General features: G+C 39.1%; 1 protein-coding gene across 1 annotated transcript in view; it reads right to left on the bottom strand.

Moving 5' to 3' along the window:
- The window catches only part of LOC139688362 (protein bunched, class 2/F/G isoform-like), a 359460-nt gene extending 343672 nt beyond the window's left edge, over positions 1 to 15788 (bottom strand). Inside the window, exon 1 of the mRNA XM_071585896.1 lies at positions 13149 to 15788. Coding sequence (XP_071441997.1) covers positions 13149 to 15565 — 2417 coding nt within the window. The 5' untranslated portion in view covers positions 15566 to 15788. The remainder of the gene's footprint in view (positions 1 to 13148) is intronic.
- Between the last annotated feature and the right edge of the window lie 8037 nt (positions 15789 to 23825).

Genomic DNA, 23825 nt, shown 5'->3' with positions numbered 1-23825 from the left:
ATAGGAGGTACTGGCGCGGGGGGATGAGCGTCGTTGAGAGGGGATGCGCTCAGGGCAGGCACGGCCAGAGGCCCGAAATTTTAGCCTCGCCCTCCGCAGGCGTGATGGGGAACACGTAGGCAGGCGAGCAAGGGCCTTCCCGCTCTCGACACACACCAGTGTCACCTCCAGTGTGCGCGTCTCCCCACACAATCACGCACTATTCAATACATATCGAGGTCCGCTCGTCCAAACATACATCCGCACGTCGGGCTCGGCGTGACGTCGATTCGATTAGAAAATAATATCTCGGGTAATCCGCCAACGAACAATGGTCAACTTTCAGAGAATCGTGAATCCGACAGGACCCGTGGAAGTTTTGGGAATATGAAACAATGGAGAATGGACATAGAATCCAGTAATGTATTACTCCATGGAATACGCGATATGGTCATCATTTACCACTCATCAAGTGCTTTTTTTGCCACTGCCGAGATAAAAGGTGCCGTGAGGATACACCTGGAGTGATTGAAATGATGAAAAAAATACTTTTCGTAATTTTTCATGAGGTGAGACAGAAAAGGAGGGAGGTTCATAGGCTTGTCCTATTGCAACTCGAGTTCCCCACGCAAAAACTTGACGTCTCCACCCACCCAGTGCCGAGGGTGGCAAAGCGAAGGCACACACGGTACAGCCGATGGCCAGCTCTCTTCACATTCCTCTTAAGAACAGGCGACGGGAAAACACGGGAAAAATAATTGGGAAAAGGACAGCACGTGGTGACCGGAAAATAAATTAGCAAAAAAGAGAAATTGGCACAGCAAATAAAGATAATTGGGCACAGCAGACTACAGGTTACATAGGTTTAAACTAGAGTTACATGGAATGGAAGAACGACGGAAAATTTTGTTTAAAAAAGTTTAAAAAAAAGTGTGAACTCAAAATATAAAAATTTTATTTGCATCGCGCAAATTCAATGACAGTAAAGAGAAAACTACAAACCTATATTACGAAAAATAATGGTTAAGGGAAATTGAGACAAATTTAATTACTGGCTTGCTAATAGACCCGTTAATTTAGTTTTAGTATTCACCCACGGCAATATATATGGATAATTTTAAAGAAGAATTTTAATTTTCAAAATCTAGTTCAAGTGCTTTAGTATTACATATTATCTTCCATGTCACTATGATGTTCTAAAACATTGTATAATTTATTTTACGAACATCACTGATATCACACAATAGAGACCTAAGAAAATTTTTCTTTCCTGTGAAAAGAAAATGTCTGACTGGATTTATATCCCACAACAATATCGGTAGGGCTAGACTTTATGAAGAAGAATCGAAATGTTCTAACTTGCCCCATTGGAGATTCTTTCCCTATAATCTTCTTTTTAATTCCAACAGAAAATATTTACAATGAACGGACTGAAATTCAAAGAAAAAATGCTTCGTACGTCTGAATCTTTACCAGTTCCAGAGATTTCCAGGACACATTAGACGACGAACCAAAAACAAAAACCACTATCACAACAAACATAAATTAACAACCGACATAAAAAAAAAGATGTCTCTTATGCCATAACGACTATCAACAAGAGGACACTAATAGTAGAGAGAGTTTCCTCTAATATTTCTCTCTTCTCAGGGGTGTGACCGCACCGGTAAGTCACTAATCACACAGCCACAGATATCTGATGCGTAACAGGAAAATTCTCGTTCCCTTGATTAATCACTTATCAGAGATGCCAGCCGTTGTTCTGCTACACTCGCTACGCCAGGCCCCATCAACGCATGCAAAACGGCCAAGTAACCCATGGGACTCTTATCTTGTGGACCTCAAACCTTCGCTTCCTTAGTGATAACATAATCTGACTAAACTCTATCGATTGAAATCATTTGCTTTAAAATCTTCCAGTCTCTTTATAGTCGGATTAACCAATCATAATATTTGTATTAGAACGCATGACGTTATAAATTATCTCGCATTATTTGCAGCCGCCACAGTACATTGGCACATTCTGCATACAGATCGGGATTGGTGCGGTGGCTATCGTATTAGCTTCTCACCCAGAGGGCTCGGGTTCAAATCCCAGCGGTGTTGAATATTTTTCAGAGGTATCTCGATCCCTCGTTGAGGTACTTCGTGGAGGGCACTTTGAGTGAGTACGACGTCCGTCGGATGGGACGTTAAGCTGTGGACCCCTTGGCGCCTTTCGTAAAGAGTAGGCTAATGCCGACGCCGGGTTCCTCTCCACCCTTCATCGTTTCCTGTCCATCCCCTATGGCGCAAATGACCTCAGCAGTCGGTCGCCTCCCCTAAATACTACTACTACTACTGCATACAAAAACAAGTAATATAATAAGTGAGGCAAAATAATTTTCCCTCCTGACATCATGAAAGCCATAAATCCATTAATTAGTACTGTGCACGAAAGAGAAAAGAGCAAACCGCAGTAAGATTCCCAGCAATGACCTCCAAGTTGAAATGGGAAGAATTTAATGCACATATACACACTATGGCAAAGGTGCAGCCCGGCAGGATCTGTCAACAAAAAACCGGTCAATTACTACGAAAAGGTAGGGACATTTCCTTCAGTCTTGCTCCTACGACGAAGCTAGAGGAGGGTGCGGTTTGCGTCACCCTAAGCTTCGTCCGACCCCACTCCCCTCTTCCGAGTCCATCGAAAACAAGCGGTATCACGCGGCGGCCTGTGGTGGGAAATACATTTGGGATTTGGTTGGAAAGGGAATAGAAAGGGGCAGGATAGAAGAGTATAGACCCAGGTGTTGGGCAAGGAGAAAGGTTGAATCTACTGCGAATTGGAGACTGAGAAACAAACCAAGACATACATACAAACACACGCACCCCCGATTGCTCCCATTCTGCTTCAAGTCTGCCAATTCGTCGTGCTTACCGTCTATCCGTCCTGAATAGCTGCGCAATTTTGCTCGCACAGACGGAGGGTGGAGGTGCGCCATCGTAGGGAAAGGGCGCCTCTATTTCCCTGCCCCCATCCCCCCCGCCCACTTGGAGTATAGCCCGGCGACTCGGAAATCGAGCGGCAACGACAGAGGGATTTTGAGAATAAAAATGAGAAACGCCTCGCGTTAAAAGAACGATTATTTCCACGCTGCCCAGCGGATTATGTGGATCAAAAGCAGAGGACAATGGTGTGGAGCTAAATTAAATTGGAATTATAATTTGAGGATGGGATCGACCCGGACAACGGTACAAAATAAATCATACAAATTCGAGAAAATCGGGCGAAAAGCAAGACATTCTGTTTGGGGCGGACGCGGAAAACTTCCTCTCTTGATCATAATGCGTAAAACGGGAGTAAAAGGGAATGCTTCAGGCAATCCATGCCTAAAAAATCGACATTCTTGATATTAACGAAGCCGTTTGCAGAGAATTAAGGAGACAAAGCTACACTCATCTCTGATCGCGGAAAAAGAATTAATAACAGTAACTACGTTGATACAGCGCAAGTTTATACAGCGTCTGCAATGCGACAGAAACATAAGCGTAGTGCACATTCGAAAAAAGATGACAACCGAACAAAGAATAACTGATTCGCGCATGACATGTTCAATTCGTTCGAATAAAATTAGGAAAATAATAGTTATATCCTAAGTGCTCGATTGAGTAGTTTTATTTTAAAATAAATGAAGACTGCATGTTTACTCGTGAGAATATAGTTAACTGGCTTAATCCGAATGTATTTAAAAAACGTTATATTATTCACCTCAATTCCGAGATAAAGCATTAATCGGACAGATCAATTACAGAGAAGAACTGGCCCAGCACTAAACACGTACTTTAAATAGCCAGGAAAACTTGGGAAGAGATATGAATGGAAGAAGTGAGACAATCAATAATGGATTTTAAAGACAGACCCTCATGTAACTACAATAGCAAGGAACTGGCAAACCCTCCTCGTGTCTGCGAAGATTCAAAGTAGTCTCCAAAGCAGGTTCATCACTACACATTCATTGTAAATTATGAGAGCAATACATGAACTTGCGTCTACTACCTAAAAGGTCAATAATCATACCATGAAGAAAGGTCTGTCATATTCTATAGAGTTCTTTGAATAATACTTGGTTAACGAGAGGAAATACATTCGGAGAGTGAGCACAGAAATTAACATAGCATCAACAAAAGATACATTAGGCATAACGAGTATTTAAATGACTATATAGTCCAGCGCATGGAAGAAATTTGATTAAATAAGGGGAAATAGAGCCTACAAAAATCAAAAAGAGGGTGAAACCTTTAATTCAGCCTCCACCTAAGTTTCACGAATAACCTTCTCCGCCGACACTGACCACGTTTGTCGCCACATGATCCAATATTTCAAGGAAATTAAATCTGCATCAATTCCTCAGAGGTAGCCTATAAGAATCAAACTAGGGAAGTGCTCCCTCTCTCTTTCGAGGCTACGACAATACTCTTCCAACATTAAATAAAATTTCGTGAACCGCGTTCATCGTAGCACTATATGGTATTTCTTTAAATCCAAACCATATACTCAAAGGCAGCCAATAGTTAAAAAACCCGGGAAGTAAAAGTGTACTTTCTTTTCAGTACAAGAGTGTAATAATTGCCGAGCAATGCAAAACATTTAGCGAGTCATACAAACTTTTTCTACAACAATTTAATCGATACATTACAGTAGATTTTCTACGACGAAGGTCGAAAATGAGAGTTATCCTCCGAGGAGTAATGTCGTCTACTAAGTTATTATTATTATAGGTAATCCACCGGTTAATGCAGGTATTGGATGAACGCAACTAAGAAATAAATGCCGCGTCTCTCCCAGCAAAACAAAGTAGTTACGTATAAACATATAAATACTATTCCTGAAAGTATACTCACCACATCTAGGGTGAAAGTTGCAGTTTTTTATTTCTTGTAAGAAATTGAATAGTCAACACATTAGGTAGTCGAGGGGGTAATTAAATACATAAATAAATTTATATATATATATATATATATATATATATATATATATATATATATATATATTGCAATAAATAAACCAGAGGGTGAACCCAGCAGCCATTCCAACTGTGTCGATCGACTGAGTGAGCGGTAAAAATAGCCACCAAAAAAACCCAAAAAGGAAATAACGTATAGCTTTGTTTAACGTCTTTTTTATATCACTTTCTCCAGCTATTGAAACAACAAAATTACTGATTTAGTATTAGCGTACACCTTTTGAAATAAATATTCGACGCCAAAGTGGATTAAGGGCCCAAATAAACAGCAATTGTTGCATATGGAGCCCGAGACATGTGAACAGAGCGAGCCACATCAATACCAGACGCTCTCCGGAAACGCCAACACCAGCACGCAATCCCTTTTGAGATGACTGAAAAAAAAAGGAAGTCCCTACGGAAAAAAAAGACCTTAACTTCCGAAAAACATGCAAAATTCTATTGATGAGCTAAATTTACCAGTTCGCGTGCAAAACGACGGCGAAATTAGCAGTTCCGCTACTTAAGGGAGAAAGGATTACAAATCACGACTGAAACTTCTATACATTAAATGTACTGCACTCCAAATATTATAATACTATTTTATGATACATTAAATGTCTCAATATTCCGTACTAAATAGGTGTAACCATTATTTTCAGACATTATCAACCTCATCTGATGCTAACATGAATTGTAAATCTAATAAATGAAATAACGACTTACTGAAACTCATGGGGATGACATAAAAATTGATGAAATTATAGTTAATGTCAACTCTTATGACTCGCTTCACAGTAGATAAGCAAATATTTAAGGTGGAATTGTGAACAATTTTAGGATCCTTAACTCAAACTACAATATGGAGCCCCGACGGCTACTGGTTCCAATGCATCAAAATCCTGTCGAAGGAAAATTAAATCAAAAAATTAGAATTTACAAAAGGACAATCGATTAGCTAATCAAACTGCTCATTAATACCTTGGGAAACCGATTGAAAAACTGGGCAAAAATATTTTCCAAAAGGATTTACGTTTAGTAATTTATTCGTTCAGAATTGTATTTAACTTTTACGATTCTTCGATGATAAAATAACTTCGACATTTCGACGGGCATTGATTTGTATGTTTCAACGGTAGAGTTAAAAAAAATCGGGAAACTGCAACTTCCAGTGCATTTTGTTCTGCCAGGGATCAAGATAAAGCGTGAACCGAAAAACATTAAGGGAGGAGGGGGGGGGGTTGACCTACCCTTGAATCCTCCGTTTAGGAGCATGAAAAGTTTACGATACAAAGCACGAACTACGAGGGTCATCCGGAAAGTAGTACCCGTTCGTGAAATAAAGACACAAAAGTAAATATTAACAAACATAAAAAATTTTATTTGAAAGAGGATACTTTAAACTACTTCTCAACATAATCTCCAAGCAAATTAAGGCATTTGTCATAACGTGTGACAAGTTTCTGTATTCCTGCTGCATAGTCCTTCGCCGCCAGCTCATTGAGATACGCGAGGGACCCATCTTGCACAAATTTTTGCATAATGCAGATGGTGTTTAACAATTTCATGAACAATTGTTCGAGAAACATTGGGAAAATGCTCACAGATGTCATCAATTGTGACGCGCCGATCGTTCCTCACGAATTCGTCAACTGAGCTCACCAGTTGGTCTGTAATGACAGACGGTCTCTCCGAACGCTCATCGTCGTGTGTGTTCCCCCTCCCCATGTTGAAGTTGCGACACCACCGCCGAACAGACGACTCGTCCATTACATTGTCTCCATACACCTCCTTTAATTGGCGATGAATATCACATGGGCGAACGTTAATATTAAAAATAATGGCTGATTATCGAGTCGGGTCATCCGGAAAGTAGTACCCGTTCGTGCCGCATGAAGTGCTGACGACGCGAGTAGCCGCTGGACGAGGTCAGATAGCTTCAGTGGCTTGTCTGCCTTCTCTGAGCCAAGTTGCGTGACGCTAGCATTGCCTGTGTTGTTTCTGTGATTGTTTACAATGTTTAAAAAAATTGAGGACGCCGCCAGTTGTGAAGTGAGGGCAGTGATTAAATTCCTCAATGCAAGAAACGTTCGCCCATGTGATATTCATCGCCAATTAAAGGAGGTGTATGGAGACAATGTAATGGACGAGTCGTCTGTTCGGCGGTGGTGTCGCAACTTCAACATGGGGAGGGGGAACACACACGACGATGAGCGTTCGGAGAGACCGTCTGTCATTACAGACCAACTGGTGAGCTCAGTTGACGAATTCGTGAGGAACGATCGGCGCGTCACAATTGATGACATCTGTGAGCATTTTCCCAATGTTTCTCGAACAATTGTTCATGAAATTGTTAAACACCATCTGCATTATGCAAAAATTTGTGCAAGATGGGTCCCTCGCGTATCTCAATGAGCTGGCGGCGAAGGACTATGCAGCAGGAATACAGAAACTTGTCACACGTTATGACAAATGCCTTAATTTGCTTGGAGATTATGTTGAGAAGTAGTTTAAAGTATCCTCTTTCAAATAAAATTTTTTATGTTTGTTAATATTTACTTTTGTGTCTTTATTTCACGAACGGGTACTACTTTCCGGATGACCCTCGTATTAAAAATAATGGCTGATTATCGAGTAACATAGTTATTAAATACCAACACTACGTCCGAAGTGCAATAGCTAATTTCCAACAAACAGAATACATGTAGGGGAACCGAATGAACATTATTCCGAAGATAATAATTCCAGAAAAACCTTAGGAAAATTACTATTTACAAAACTACATAACGAAAATAAAAACATAGCAAATAGCGCAAATAAAAAAGTTAATTTCTCAAAAGTAAGAGAATAATGCTAAGGCAATATTTAAACAAGTAATGCCACCGTTGAACGGCTATGATTTATTCAAATGTGCCACTTGAGTTGCAGCATATTTCTAGTTCTCATCATCAGCCATCATTGACAAACATCTAATGTAACCAACCTTTATATAGTACCTACATATACGATTCTGAGGAAGACTTTGACGACATTCAATCAACTTTTACTGTTTGTGAAGCTGTGGAGGTTTCATGGCCGCACCGTTAAAGCGTACCGTTATAATTGCTCAGTTCAGCGAATTATAAATGATGAAATACTGCACTATATACCATACATACTTCAGCCACAACTGTCAACAAACTTCTCCCCGGAGCGAATTTTTAAAATAAACTTTCCCAACAATCCCTGTGGAAATCATGACGACACCATGAGATGCTGAGTGACTCACCCGAACTGAACACCAACGAAGCCAACTTATCATCCAGACTCATCGACTGTGGGGCTTGGATAAGGGGAAGAAGGAAACGAATCATGACTCGTGAACAACATTCGGATGTGGGATAGACTTTCTAGCAGCGATTTGCAAAATTTGTCCTTGTCTATCATCCTTAAATTTTTTTTCCAGCAAATTTTCCTCCAGCGCACGATAGAATCAACCGGAGGCTCGCTTTTCAACGGACATGTATCTCACACTTTGGTAACCACTACGTTCGAAGATGAGCGCAGTAAGACCGAATCAGACGGAACTCAATTGCAGCTATGCACAGGAATGTGTAAGATGACACAGTCCATTGAAAGAGCGGTCACCTCAGACCGACTGAATCAAAGTAACAATCAAAGGAAATACTCTCCTCTGAAGGGGTAACAACGGGCTGATCAGAGGAATTCTCAGTTGGTGCGATGGGCGGGCACTAGGGTCGGATATTTGCTCCAGTCGAAGCGAAGCGGATGAAAGGATTCTTTTCGACCAATAATCCAATCATTTGACGGAGAAGATAAAAACAAAGGCATGTTTACGACTTCGTAAATGCTATTTACCAGCCCAGTTACGAGTCTATTCTCGTGTTACCAAACATGACGCGTATTTCAAATGTGACTGGGTTTAACAATTTAACGAAAGTAGGAATGAAAACAAATGCGTCTACACAACGACTCTGAAACGGACGAGGCCCAAGAAGCGAAAGGGGAAATTAGCTGTGGGTGGATGGCGAGGAGCGATACAATTGAAAATGTCACGACAGGCAGCTTTAATCACGTTAGACAAGGCAATATTCCAGGCAGTTAAAGTAAACGATAAACATCTCGTTAGCAGTGGTTTTCCACATGAAGCTCTCATACGCCCCCATACCAAATACATATAACGTACACATTGGACGGCGGCAAGCATTAGATCCTACCTCGATTGCATAACAGTCCCCTGAAATTCAAGACGAAGATTTAATTCTCCACCATTGAGTGTTTAATAAAGCTATTAGGGTATATTTAAGTCCACTGAAAACCCATTAATACGGAATAAAATATGAACAATCATATTTTCTGTAACATACACTGAAAATTGTCCTTTTTTAGATTTATTAACAAAAGAAACAAATACACTAGCATTTTTTCATTCAAGTTTTTTAATTTTCATAATGACTCATATGGATGCACTACACCATTATTTCAAAATGATGCAGTGCATCAGAACTAGTACTGATCAAACTTATGCAAGTGTCTTTGTTTCTGTTACTCGTATTGCAGAGCAATTTCACCACAACACCTGAATCTATAAGGTTTATCACTTTTAAAAGACTATTTATAAACAGACTACAAGAGCTTACAATTGGATTGATAGCTTTCAGAAAGGGAAATCTGGGATAAAGCCACCAATGCATATGGACCACGAATACGTAATTATGATGAAGCACTTTCAACATAACATGTCCTTCTTCACATAATGTGCATAATTGCAGCAACATACCTGATAAGCTGTGAGTAGATATTAAATGCTTTTGCTGAAATAAAATGGATGTGGAACACACAACACCTGATTCAAATTATGTTCCCTGATTGCTCACTAACACCAGCCATTAGTATATATGATGGTTTTTACCTACAATCTCACTTCAGTATTTATCACAATTTAACAGAACTCTGCACCTTAGATAAAATTTTAGGCTTATGAAAAGACTCAAGGATGGAAACAAATGTTCTCTAAGAAAGCTATTGAGCTTATGAAGTATAATAAATAACAAAAACAACAATACACCAAAGAGATTAGGTCAATCAAATAAAGTGATTACGAATATGCTAAGGGATTAAAAGTCACTTTTACTTAAGATCTTAAGTGAGAGCATATAGGAGGAGAATAAATGATTCAACTTAAAGAGACTCCACTTCATTAGATGCATAAAGGGTAAGGCAAGGTTTTATTTTCATCAGGTAAGTCACATTTGGAAAATGTGAAACCAAGCTGGGATCTATCAGAGAGAGTGGTTAACTAAGGCTCAAAGATGATCTACTATACTTGCCGAAAAGTAGTTATTAAAAGAAGAGACAAAATGATATTAGAGAAACTGGACTAAAATCCTTTCTTGTATCTAAGACAGTAAGTCAGGAGAGATACTCAGAAAAGTAGAGGACACTTGGACTCTACATTAACATAGAGGAAAGGAGCATTTTCCCACATTACGACAACATATTAAGCAACCCAAATAAAACAAAGAAAGATACCCAGACAAATCCAGTCAAATGCTTGTTTTTCTCTTATGTGAGCCATGGTTAGAACACCATCATGAGTAGAATCGCAACATTCATTGAGCTCGTATCTTTCTCTTTAAGGAAAGACTCATTTTAAAAATCTTACAACTCCCTCCATTTTAATATTTTAGTTTATTTTAATGTTTAGTCTGGCATCCAATACTTTCCTTCCAAGTGCCACCATGTATAAAACCATGTAACCATGAATAAAAAAAACCAAATTAAGTTCAAAATTTGGTTATCATGTGCCCTAACAACAGCAATAAAATTATTCCATTGACAGTACATTACTATGAGTGCACCTAATGAACTCCAGTAGACAGATCAGAAGATATGAAATCCATTCCGAACAATTCTTTAAGTCAGCGCATATGCCAATATCGCCCACTGAACAGTGGATAACCAACAAATTAACACACAAGCAAACTTCCCTTTTATGATTAGTACAAGTCTCCATGCTTGCAGAATAAAAACAACAACCATAAAAGCTGCATTTAACTGCTTTGTTATTCACACTTATAATAGCACTGCTTGCAATCCGCAGTAGCCTTTAGAGTAAGGAGGACAGAGACAACTATGAGGCAGCAAAAAAGTAAAACACACCTCATAGTTTCACTTGGAAGCACATCGATAAACTGGCAACCTTTAGCATAAATACTAACATCAATTTCAATAAATAAATGCTCAAGCACAATTTGCTTGCATATGCTTATAGTCATCTACAGAATTATTTCCAAAGCAATTCCACCAAATATTCTCATAAAAAACACACATCTTCAAATGTTTTAGCGAAGAAACTCATAATAAAAGATATATATCATTAAAGTTGCAACATATCGCCTAATATATATCATTTGGCAAGTGTAACACAATTATCAGCATGTCATCATATACTGAACATATTTAAAGTAATATCAATGAACATATAGACAATATTAAAATCAATCCGACCAATGAAATAGAAGCATACGCTATTGTTGATGATGGTATATTACATTATGAGAAGATGGCAGTTATACAAATAAAAAACCAATGAAATAGAAGTATTTATACCAAGAACGCATTCATATGTTAAACTTCTACATTTATTTGTGTGATGCACACCTACACACACAAAAAAAAACTAATCTTGCAATAAAAGTACTTCAGACTAAATTATTTTTAACATAAAGCAAAATTGAAAATATTTTGTCATATTAAAAATTTATACAACAAAAATATTCAAAATCCCAGCTTACGTTGGATTCCAAAGAACGAATTAAATTTTTAAAAAATCATCAAACTAAATTTGCAGACTGAATACTGCAAAGTGATGACCCATTCTGAACTCTAGTCTCCACAAATGTAGATAATGTTGGGTCAAACTTGGGATGATTTTTAAAAAAACTGCTTCACATTTGCAAGACTAACTGAAAACATTTTAAAGATACGGTTATCCCAGGGGAGCAATGAATCATACTTGCCCACCTTTAGTCATGCTACTTCTGCATAACAATTGGAAGTAGACGTTCAAAGAGGTATAAATATAGTATATAAATCTTCAGAGGTTACAAAAACAGATATTTAGGAACAAAAATCAAAGTCATCAAAAGTTAAAAATATTCATTAACATGCACAAGTTAATGCCTCTCATAATTCAAACTGGAAGGAGGTGACTCTCTCAAATGCAAAGGAAAGAATGAGGAAACATTCATTATGACTAATAATGGACGAGATGTGTCGTAAAATTATGAAGTTTAATGAAACATGCAGCTGGAGAGAATTTTTCATGAAATTTACACAGCTTCACATATAAAAATGATGCCACATGCTATTTCTATTTTGAGATTAATCAGAACAAAGAACAAGAATGGGACAGTAGAATACACCATGGTGATTCAAAAATTATTCGCTTTAACATCCATGGCACCACACACTCTTTCATCAAGGTCTAAAAGAGAAAAAAAAACTTAGGATAAGGCTGGGTTTCTGAAGGAGCAGAAGGGTAACCCAAGGTAAGTGAGTGGTATGATAAATCCTTACTTAGTTTCAACATTAAAACATTCCAATTTCAGCATCCCATAAATGATATGTAACAAAGTATTCAAATACTTAATTTGGAGTAACTAAAACCTGCATACTGATCAAGGATGAATAGTGAATGATAGTCAATTCTGTAAGGTAGCATATTGCCAAATGTTCACAAGAATATCCAACTCAAAAGAAATGAGCTTTGGAAGGCAATTTCATGTGAAGATACCAGAAAAAAATAAATCAACTGTAGAGATTTACTTAAAGTATATTTCATAGGCTACCTAGCTTTATAAAAAGCAATGAAATGGTCTTTTTAAATGAGCAGCAGGATTATACCTATCACTGATTATATATTAACTACCCAACAAATTATCACTCAAATTAGATACCCAAATGTTCACTCTCTCAATTAGCAGGATTGAGAATGAGAATGTACCAATCAAAGTACATATATAAACAATTTATTTCCTTCATTCCTATGTTTAGCTTAAACCAAATATCTTTTGAGAGAACAAATGACATCTGAGAGCACATATTATTGCACTCTTAAATGAATCAAAATAATTCAAAATGAATTTTTCCATAAAACTGAAGCATGAAACATTTTCTTACCTTTCCGCTTCTTCTGCTCCTCCTTGTGCAGCAGAAGATGGAACGACAACAGGAGCCACTTGGGAAATGGCAATTGGGGCACTGTCTTCAGATGTCACAACCCCTCCATTGGATGGAGTCGATCCCTTTGCCTCAACGTGATGGTCCACCGAAATTAACGACGGATCCTCATTCATAATACCCTGCTCTTGCTGAGGATGATGACTAAGAGAATGCTGATAACTTTGCCCTGGCTGTTGAGACACTGGGGCTGGAGGATTCACAAAACCAACCTGGGGACCCTGAGGGGGCTGCTGAATGTAAGCTGGCTGATGGGGCAATGATGCTGGCTGGGGCTTTTGCTGTGGGGCCATGTATGCCATCTGCTGAGGAGCAGGCTGCGACTGACCTGCAGATGTGATGACCTGTGCATTGGGTTGGCTTTGCCCTGGAGGCACTTGCTGTTGGGCCAAGAAAGCAGCAGCCTGTTGCTGTGGAGACGGTTGTCCCTGGGAGGGCACACCCATGTATGAACCAGGTTGTTGCTGAGTCTGTGGATGTTGTTGAGGTGGTTGCATTGCTTGCGGTTGCTGTGGCATAAATCCCGGCACTTGCTGCTGGGATTGTTGCTGTGAGGGTTGCTTCACTTGAGGCATATAACTCGCTTGATTCTGTAAAGATTGTCCTGCAGTCTGCACAAATCCTCCAGACTGCCCCATGGCCTGTTGTGGAACCGGCTGCCCTGTGACATACCCTGGGTGGGGTTGATGTTGTTGATTCATTCCAGCCTGCTGTTGTTGCACCAAATTTTGCTGTGTCTGTTGGACTGTCATGTATCCACCTTGCGTTTGGGGTGGGTGCTGTTGGTGCTGAGGCGGTTGGTGTTGCGGTTGATGTTGAGGCTGCTGGAGTGGTGGTTGCTGGTGCTGTTGGGGATGTTGATGTTGCTGAGTCTGTTGTTGGGTCATTGGCTGTTGCTGCCCGACCTGTGGAATGGCTGTTGGCTGTGGTGGTTGCTGTTGCATATGCATAAATGGACCGATGTTTCCTTGCTGCTGCTGGGCCATGTTGGGCTGTGGTGCAGCAACATAACCACTGGCTTGATTTGGTATTGGTTGGGCATGCACCTGCTGCTGTTGTGGCAAAGGCATTCCAGGCACCATGGATTGCTGCTGAGAGGGAATCACCCCGTGGCCTGTACCCATACTTGTTTGGGTGGATACAGTTGAACCCACCGTCACTCCAGTAGTAGTGGTACCATTTGGCATTTGCGGCGCCTGCTGTACCATACCCACTATACTTTGTCCTTGTGTGGTGGTGACAACTCCGGGTTGTGTCTGAGGAACCTGCTGTGGTTGCTGAGGATGGTGAATAGGTGGCAGTGTCTGCACAGAAGCTGTGGTAGGACCAGTGGCTTGCTCAAATCCAGCCACACCCACTGACTGAGCCGGCTGATAATATTGCTGAGTGGAGGCATGAATAGCCCCAATGCCAGGCATGCTCTGGTGTGGTGGGACTTGAGGAAATCCTGCAAGGTGGGACAGCAAACCAGAAGGGGGAGGACCTGGTCCTCCAGGAGGATTTCTATGATCATGTAAAGTCGACTTAACGCCAGAAAAATCAACACCAAGGACTATCCCACCATCTCCAACCGCAACGGTTGGGTCCACAACACTTTCCCCCACTGCAGCTGACACTCCACAAACCAAATTGTCTTCCTTTCCCACAGGATCTTTTACAATGCTAGACGATGTGTTGGAATGATCTAAGAAATCCATACATACCCACCTTCCACGTTTGAATGGTTCCGTACTTTCAATTTTAACAACCTTAAAACGCTCGTTTCTATTTGTCACAGTGTCTCTTTCTTCACTTTTGGTGTTGATATTGATGACGTTGTCAGAAACACTCACATGGAGGTCACTACAAGTGACTCCGGAACTCATTGTGTTAGCGCCAGGAACACCCCCGGTAACTCCAGCCCCACCTGCTCCTTCAGACACTATTGCCAATCCGTACTGAGAGCTAGTAGGAATAACAGGCGCTGTACCTAAAGATGCAGCTGAAGGATTGAAAAAGATGTCATCTTTGGAAAACGTATCTTCGGAAAAACTAGGGGTTTCATTTTCAATATCCGTAATTTTAGAACTATCAATCACATCAGAATTGTCTTCCGTATGAGACTCATCCAAATCATCCGCAGAATCATCACCTCCATCGTTACTCATCCTTGAATTTACAGTAACACTCGTTATTTGAAAGGACGGTGCCTTTTTTCTTATACAAGCCGTACCGGATGTTAACGACGTAGGAGGAGGATTAATATGCTTCTCTGGTTCACCCAGACGAATTGTCTCACTAGTAGTACGATGCAGAACGTTACAGGGCTTCGATTTGTCACCCGATTTAGGTGACTTCTGATTGAGACTGTCAGCCATGTTGGCTGGCAAGGTATTGGTGCGATACTCGTATTAAGTGGATATTAATTGTTCCACTATACGTCACCTACCCGGTAAGATAACACCACACACATCACCCATGATACATGACGTTTCAATACGAAAATAACGATCACAGTAAAAACAATACTTCCTTAGAAAAAAGCAATAAATATCACACACTTGACTCACAGACAAGACAACGGTACGAATCGTAGCAACATGGCGATCGTCGGTCGCAGATGCTTTGCATCATGGGAGTGCGAACCGTAGCCTCACACCGGGCGTCGTAAGAACTTAGTCTACAAGGAGATATGTATTACTTGACAATATCTTAATAACCAACTAATGTATTTTACACAAGTATCCAATCATACTGATAGTTCTTGAGGGATGATTAATCGAGTCATTAATGCTAATTTCAAATACCTTGTTGAGATTCTATTATTCCCCTTATCTCAACTTTTCGTGGGCAGTAGGAGATTAGTATTCATTGTAGATAAAACGTTTATCATCATTATGGAGAAAAGTAGTCATTTAGCTCAAATTATTAGATAAATTGGATATCTAACTAGGATACGATGTTTGGTACCGCGATATGAGTTTCGTGTGTCAATTGTTATTCGACCTGTTAAACAGAATGCTGCAACGGTTGACATTGCCACTATATAACTTATTATTTAGTTTAAATATTTTGAAATATATTTTTAATGTCTGCAAAATATTTCTTTCCCGTAATACTCATTATTTAATCCCGATAAATTTTACGTAGTAGTAAGAGGTTTACTCACCAGAGCTTTTGCATAGTAGTGACAACTGTGGTCTTTTATAGAACTAAGAACCAAGTTCAATTTGGGCGCCAAACTTTAAATCACTTTTAATGTTAAAATCTTTTCATCTCTTGGAGTGAGTCGATTTCTCAGTAAAGATAAACTGTATGATTGAAGGAATTTTTAAATACCAGGTATACTGTGTCACTAAAAAGAGCCTTGAAAATAGTGGAAGAATGAATTCACCTTAATTATTTAAGAAGGTTTAATGAAGGAAATGGATAGGTATATACGTACGTACTTGTGTGTGTGTGTGTGTATATATATATATATATATATACACTATATATATATATATAAACCATAAACACAGTAATCAACCTGAAGGTCGGTTTGGTAGGTGATGGTAGAGATCACCCAGTACTAAGCCCTATACGGCGTGTGAAATTCACACATCAGGGTAGGGGGGTCAGTTCCTTTCCCTGTGCCGGTGATGGTTTCCTAGGAAGACCTGGTACCCGAAAAATCGCATAGCTTGGGTGGAGCTGCAGGTGCCCAGAGTGCCTTGCTTGGGAATCGAACCCGGGACCCTCCGGTAAGTATTTCAAAGCTCTACCACCTGGATTATCGCGACCCACATAAACATATATGTATACATGTGTATATATATATATATGTTTATATATATATATTAATACAGTAATAATCAACCCGGGTCCGGATGCGATTCCCGGATAAGTCTCTCTAGGCACCTTCACCTGTATATATAACTGATTCAGTTATTTTCCAATTTTAATAAATATTTTATTGTTCTTGAAATGCTATACGAGAGGATGCATTGCACTTATTTTATTGTTTTTCAAATTAATCTAAATTAATGACAAGAAATTAACCTCTTTTTGCTCGTCTTAACTTGTTAATACCACGAGGAGGGAGCTATTATATTTTCTACAGGGCGATTTCCTCTCAACTATCCAATGCCCATAAAAAATCAAATCAGGAGTTTTGTTACTGCACTCCAATAGCCATCCCATAAATCGAGGAACAAACAGACTCAGCAAATTAACATCAATAACAGCAAAAACACCAGCAGCCACGACTGCGGCAGCTTCAAAATCAACCGCCACAACACCAATAGCATCAACCTCAAACGCAAGGCGGATGCGTGACATTCAAACAGACACAGGAAAACTTGGTGCAAAAGCAGCAGGCTGGAATGAACGAACAGCGCCAACCGCAACTAGGACATTTTCATGCAATTCCTTACTGTCACCAAATCCAATATACAAATAAGTGGGAAAAACTATTACGTAATAGCTTCAGCAAAAATTAGCTTGCGACAGAAAATTTCTAAATTATTTCAAGAATTCATAAGCCTATGTTTTTAACTTGCCCACTCAGAGCATAATGGCTATGATCAATATCGTATGTATTAACACATGTATATGCTCTACCATTTCAAATTATTGCAAAAAGTTACTTTAGTCATATGTTATTAAATGCATTAGAATATATGCTTTATGCTTAGTGTAGCTAACCGAAATAACCGTTACTTTTATGCTTCATTTGAAATAAATATAGTTAAATTGATAAATTCTGTAGGCTCAGACAATTCTATATTTGGCAATTTTATACTTTCCTCGTTAAATTGTCCATGGCCTGCATTCTAAAAGTAGTCGTCTGTGTCCTACAACATTAATTGGAAACTTCCCGACGGTGCTTTCATTACCGTCCACCGTCTTATGATTCATTTCTTTCCATTTTCATCACTTAGATATTTATTTCGCCTAAATTTATTCCCACGAGCACTTTTTAACAAATGAATTCCTTATTGGCGGTTTTTATCGGTTCCAACCAACTTATTATGGAATTGATAATATGCCTAATGACATGTTACATCACTACAAATTATGAAACTAATCGGCAGTCGTAAATTAATTGTACACGAGAATCCAGATATTCAGTAATGATGCATGAATCCGTCAAGGATACTTTCAGTTCAAATAGGTAAGTATTATTAAACAACTCTTGGAAGTGATTCCTAATTTTATATGTTTGTAGAAAACAATATATACTTTTTTATATATTTATATGGGAGAAAATGTTTCCTGGAGAATTAAAGTTTCGTAAAGAAAACAGTTAATGGAGAAAAATAACGTTCATTCAAAGCTGTTTCAAGAATTTGCGTATGCATGCCGTATGCAGCCTTTTCGCAAATCTTTTCCAGACGTGGAGTTAAAATCTTCGTATTAATTTTAATACCCTCAAAGAACAACAATAAGCCTTCTTCCCAAGAAATACACAATATTAAGTCCAATAATCTCTCCAGGTTTAGCGGCATTGAATTTTTCGATTATTATGTATTTAGACATGTTTGAATATTGAAAGAAATCGCTTAAACCCATTACTGAAATTTTTCTGCAAAAACTAACCTCCTACCTTCCATGTGCAATGTATTTATCTCCTACACTATGGATGTATTAATCAAGAAAATAATGAGTAAAGACTGGGTTAAAAAGATATTTACAGTGGTTTCCGAGGTTTAAAATGCATTTGGAATCAAGGAAATTATTCTATGCCTCCCGTTCCATCCATCGAATGGACAGACGAAACAAAGATTGATTAGCGTTGATATGCTGTCTGTGAAAAGTTTTTCAAACTTGTATCCGCTCCCTGCTCCAGATATTTACGTGTGAAAAGAAGTCCTTAGTCAGTCCCTTCACCCGCTATGGGATCGCGGGGACTGCAGAAAAATCTAAAATCACGAAGAAAAAAAAGACGACGACCATTATGGCTCAATTCTAATTTTCAAGAATTCCATCGCACCCGTGATCTCCACATTGCACCAATGCAACGTAAAGGGGCATGATTGTACTGCATAAAATATCTTCATTGACTTTATTACGATGCGCACTCTAACAAATTAAGTATTCTGTGAGATATCTAGGAACCTGAAAGCGTTAGGTTTGAGATCATCTACATCTACACAATACTACGCCAGCCGCCAAAAGAGCGTGTGGCGGGGGGCACCACTGTGAATAAGCCTTAAATGCACAACCATTAATTCATGCATGCCTGAATACAATAAGCAATATTTGGCTTAATCATTAAATCTCAGTCTTTAAGTAAGCATATTCGGGTGATTGGTTTCGATTTTGTTATGATTGTGTATCGTTCGAGAGAAGAACCTATACTTGAATCTGTCGATGACGGTGTCTTAAATCTCTTATTTTATCTCGGTTGTCTACCATTCCTACCATTACCTACCATTATAATTTTGTATTAAAATAATTCATTTGGCCCTCTACCTTTCTGAAAGTCCAATTCTTAACTTCTCTCTTGGCGAACGGAGGGACTCCCAGCCTAATTCCTCCAGCATATCCGTCACGCTTACTCTCTTCTCCTAGCAATTCTTAACAAGCCCAGCGGATTTTCTCTTTTAATTCCTGGATTAACGTTTTCTCCCATGGACACAAAATACCGCTTATTCCAGACGTGGCTTACTTAAAGCGGAGTTACACCTCTCTCCTACATTTTCCCTTTAATCTGTATAATAAAACCCAGCTTCTTTGAGACTGACTGGTTTCCATACCAAATATTTCCAATAATCAAGTTTCGTGTTCCATTTTATTGCAGCATTCGTTTGAAAAACGGTAGAAATGTTTCCCTTATGTTTCGTTTGAACCAACTAATCACTTTGAAAATGCAAGGTCCGCATCTGGTGTTATAAAGAAATATATTTTTTAATGACCTGGAGAATCGGCATATTTTCTTCGAAAACTAATTCATCACAAAATGTTCTGTAAGGAAATGTTACAAGTCTCTTAAGTTCCTCCTTTTCCTGAACCTGTGTCTCCCCCGTGCTTGCTATTGCCTTTGCCCTATATTGTATCCTTCAGTGCACCATATTTTCACATTGCCCCAAAAATAATTTTTCGTAGTCCTCAATCCAATAATAATCTTGGGCGAGAAACAACATTTATGTCAATATAGACATTGATACTCTTCCTGTTTGAAATGTCCACTTTCTCTTCAGTTCTTATCTACTCTACAAGAACAATCGAATATTTGGATTCTAATTTGAAGGCAAACAAAGATTTTATAAAATTACTACGGTACAAGACGGTTTTCGGAGTAGCTGTTGGCACGGGACCAACTAAAAAGTTTTGCAAATATTCAACTATTGACCTATTGATAACAGAGACGGAAATTCTGTCTGGTGATTTTCCATTTAATATTAATTGGAATTTCAAGAGTTTTTGTGTCTGTTATTATGGAACAGTTCCACCTCATTACACCTGAATCTGTAATTCATATTGACCTATTGTTTCTTAGGCATTCACTTTCTCGTTTTTTTATCATGCATACGCTGAGTAAATATGTTATTAAAAAGGCATGCTCGAACGTGGGGAATTCCAATATCCATGAATTTTTCTCCGATAAAGTATCATATTACCGCTTTGGACGCAGTACTTTCAGGTGGTCCAGTGAGAGGTTGACAAATATTTCTCATATTCCGAGACGCTCATTTTATCGCCTTCCCGTTGTGTTTATGTAGGTAAATTACTCTTTTGCCAGTTTTGAGAAAATTTATATTAACACAAATATTAAATTTATGTAAATTCTCGTACCCGGTTACTGCTTTTTCCGAGTATTATACAATGTGCACATTGTGCATGAGTGAGGTACTTTTCGAGTAGTACTGCATCTCGGCAAGTCACGGTAGTAGTATTAGTAATATTTAGGGGAGGCGGCCGACAGCTGAGGTCATTTGCGCCATCGGGGGATTGATAGGAAAGGATGAAGGGTGGAGAGGAACCCGGCGTCGGCATTAGCCTACTCTTTAGGAAAGGCGCCAAGGGGTCCGCAGCTTAACGTCCCATCGGACGGACGGCGTACTCACTCAAAGTGACCTCCACGAAGCACCTCAAGTAGGGATCGAGATACCACAGAAAAATATTGAACACCGCCGGGATTTGAACCCGGGTCCTCTGGGTGGGAAGCCAGTACGGTGGCCACCGTTCCATCTCGATCCCGGTTCAAGCTTCATGGATATCTTTAAATTTTATGCAATATCTAGTTTTAAACATTTTCAAACAAATAACTTGGTCGAGGAAAGTGGAGTTTTGCATTGCCCCAAATAAATTAAAATGGGTAGGTAATTGATTTCGCAATAATGTTTATTCCTGTTCATTCATCAAAAAAATGTCTTATGTTAGACTGGTGGTCCCAAGTTGTGTGATTTCCTGGACCACTTTCCTGAAGATAATAATTTCAGTGTATGTATCAGAATTGTTTGACCTATCACCTACCAAAATAACCTTCGTGTTGAAGACTGTGGTTTGACATGTTTATTCATGTAAAGCGTGCCCATTGTGATAGAGCAAGATGATGTGAAAGAGTGAATGGCTCTATTTTAGAAATGGGGAGCTAAACCTACAGAAACAGACTATTTAAACACCTGCACAGTCAAGGAACGTCGTAATGGCGAAAGCTTTTTATGTGGCTCACCTCGCTGTCTGCCCTGCGGGCGTTTTTGCACACTTTCGATTTTCATGTGAATCCGTACACAATTACATGAACTCTATACTGCCGCTGGTACCTCCATAATTAATATACATTTGTGTGCCTTAATCGCATTGAAAGGATCCATTAAATATCTTAAACGTCACATTAAATCACCAATTACCTTGGAAGCGCTGTTAAAATTAAAGAAAAATATGCCTTAATAAGTCTTGTGAGACTGAACTTCTCGAATAAAGAGCCCGTAAATTACCCGTGCAGCAAGGAAGGTCAGAGCCGACCACCTTTTGATTTACACGTGGGTACCAGCCCGCTGGAAGGAGACAAAACAGCCGTATTATTCAGAATATGAGAGGAAAGAGAAGTTAGTAAGTTCCTCAAAACCTGTTCAGCTGCCTGATCTTGAAACATCGCGTGCAGCAGCATTTCCATCATTCCTTTTATTCGTTACTTGAATATTTCCAGAGTGAAGAAAAAGGCAAAACATCACATGAGGCATGGGATTAGCACGAAAAATTTAGCTCCCGGCCATGTGAAGGTTAACTCCGTAGGGTGTTTTGAGAGGAAACGCCGACTATTTCAACGTTTAATGAGAATCAATCATTTGGCATTAAACGAGAATAGCTGCATCTTTGATAAAATTAATTTCCCCACAGCTGTAAAAAATTCCATTTTCTGAGGCATGGAGCAACTATGCTGGGAAACTATTTAATCGCTTCCTCCGATATGTTGAAGAGTTCTGAATAAAATTGTTCAATGGTCACAAAAAATTCCAGCCTTCAGTTTTGCACAATTATAAAGCCATCCTTTTGTATTCCCACGGATGGCGGATGAGAGATCTTTGAAATTACTCCGACTTAATAAATCGGAGTTCGTCCGCTTTTCCTTGAACCGCGGATCTCTCTCCTTAATTGAAAGAGAGCTTTGATTTTTAATCACATCTTATTCAATTGCTTACTTATGCTTTTTAAAAAATGAGTGAAATTATTTTCTGTAGAATATTAATGAGGATTTAACAATGGATGGCGGGGGCAGCGGGGGTCTCGGTGGCGGAGAGATAGCTTGCCAACCCAGAGGTCTCGGATTCGATTCCTAGGCGGGTTTCCCTCCACATAGGACTTGGTTGCTTGTAATTGTCTTTAATGTTATATTATTGTAAATAAATCCAATATAAAGGACAAATAAATTAGGCTGTTTTTGGATGATTAATTAAATGAACAAGAAGATGGACGTCGGTTGGTCTTGATCTTCAATGAGCATTAATTTTTATCAATAAGATGTTGAATAGGAGGAAAAAACAATATTACTGAAATTTGAAACTCAAAAGAGAAACCCTTTTCTCCACCTTAAGAAGTGGTCGGTATTACTATTGGTGAAATTGCCAATCAGCCATACATGCCTCTCTTATGAGTATTTCGGCTGCCAGGTTTTTCAAACTAACTTGAATGACCATAAACGCGATCGCAAAAATTTAAACTGCCTCTTCATGTGACCAATGCAAAACAGAACCTGGAATTTGAAGAGAATCATGTCGTTTCAGCACTATTTGCACAAAGAGAACGGAGTCAGAAAATTGAACGGTTGTGCAAGAAATAACTTTTGGACCTTTGGTTTTTGGATTAATTTTACGCATATTAAATTCGAATAAAATGATAAGATCCTCTCGAAACTTAACCTCATTTTTACTTCTGATTATTAACAAGCCTATTTCCAATTCTGAAACCCTAGGATAATTTACGAACTTTATGATTTCCACAATTAATAGTATCTTAATTCCATAAGGGGAACCCGGAAACGTTGATTTTACCGGAAACCCTTGGGTCATAATTGGCATTTTTATTTTAAAAGTATCAATAAGAGAAAAAGAAAATAATGGGCCCTTGTTAGTTTCTTACCATCTACCCCCTCCACCCCCCCCCCCCTCATTGTCATTACGGTCCAACTCATTCGCTGGAGCCTTATCGAGA

Source organism: Hetaerina americana, unplaced genomic scaffold, assembly GCF_022747635.1.
Source record: "Hetaerina americana unplaced genomic scaffold, ioHetAmer1.1.p SCAF_2, whole genome shotgun sequence".
In the NCBI taxonomy this organism is placed as follows: Eukaryota; Metazoa; Arthropoda; class Insecta; order Odonata; family Calopterygidae; genus Hetaerina; species Hetaerina americana.
Note: the sequence above shows the minus strand (reverse complement) of the source record. Positions and strands in the feature narration are given on the sequence as shown.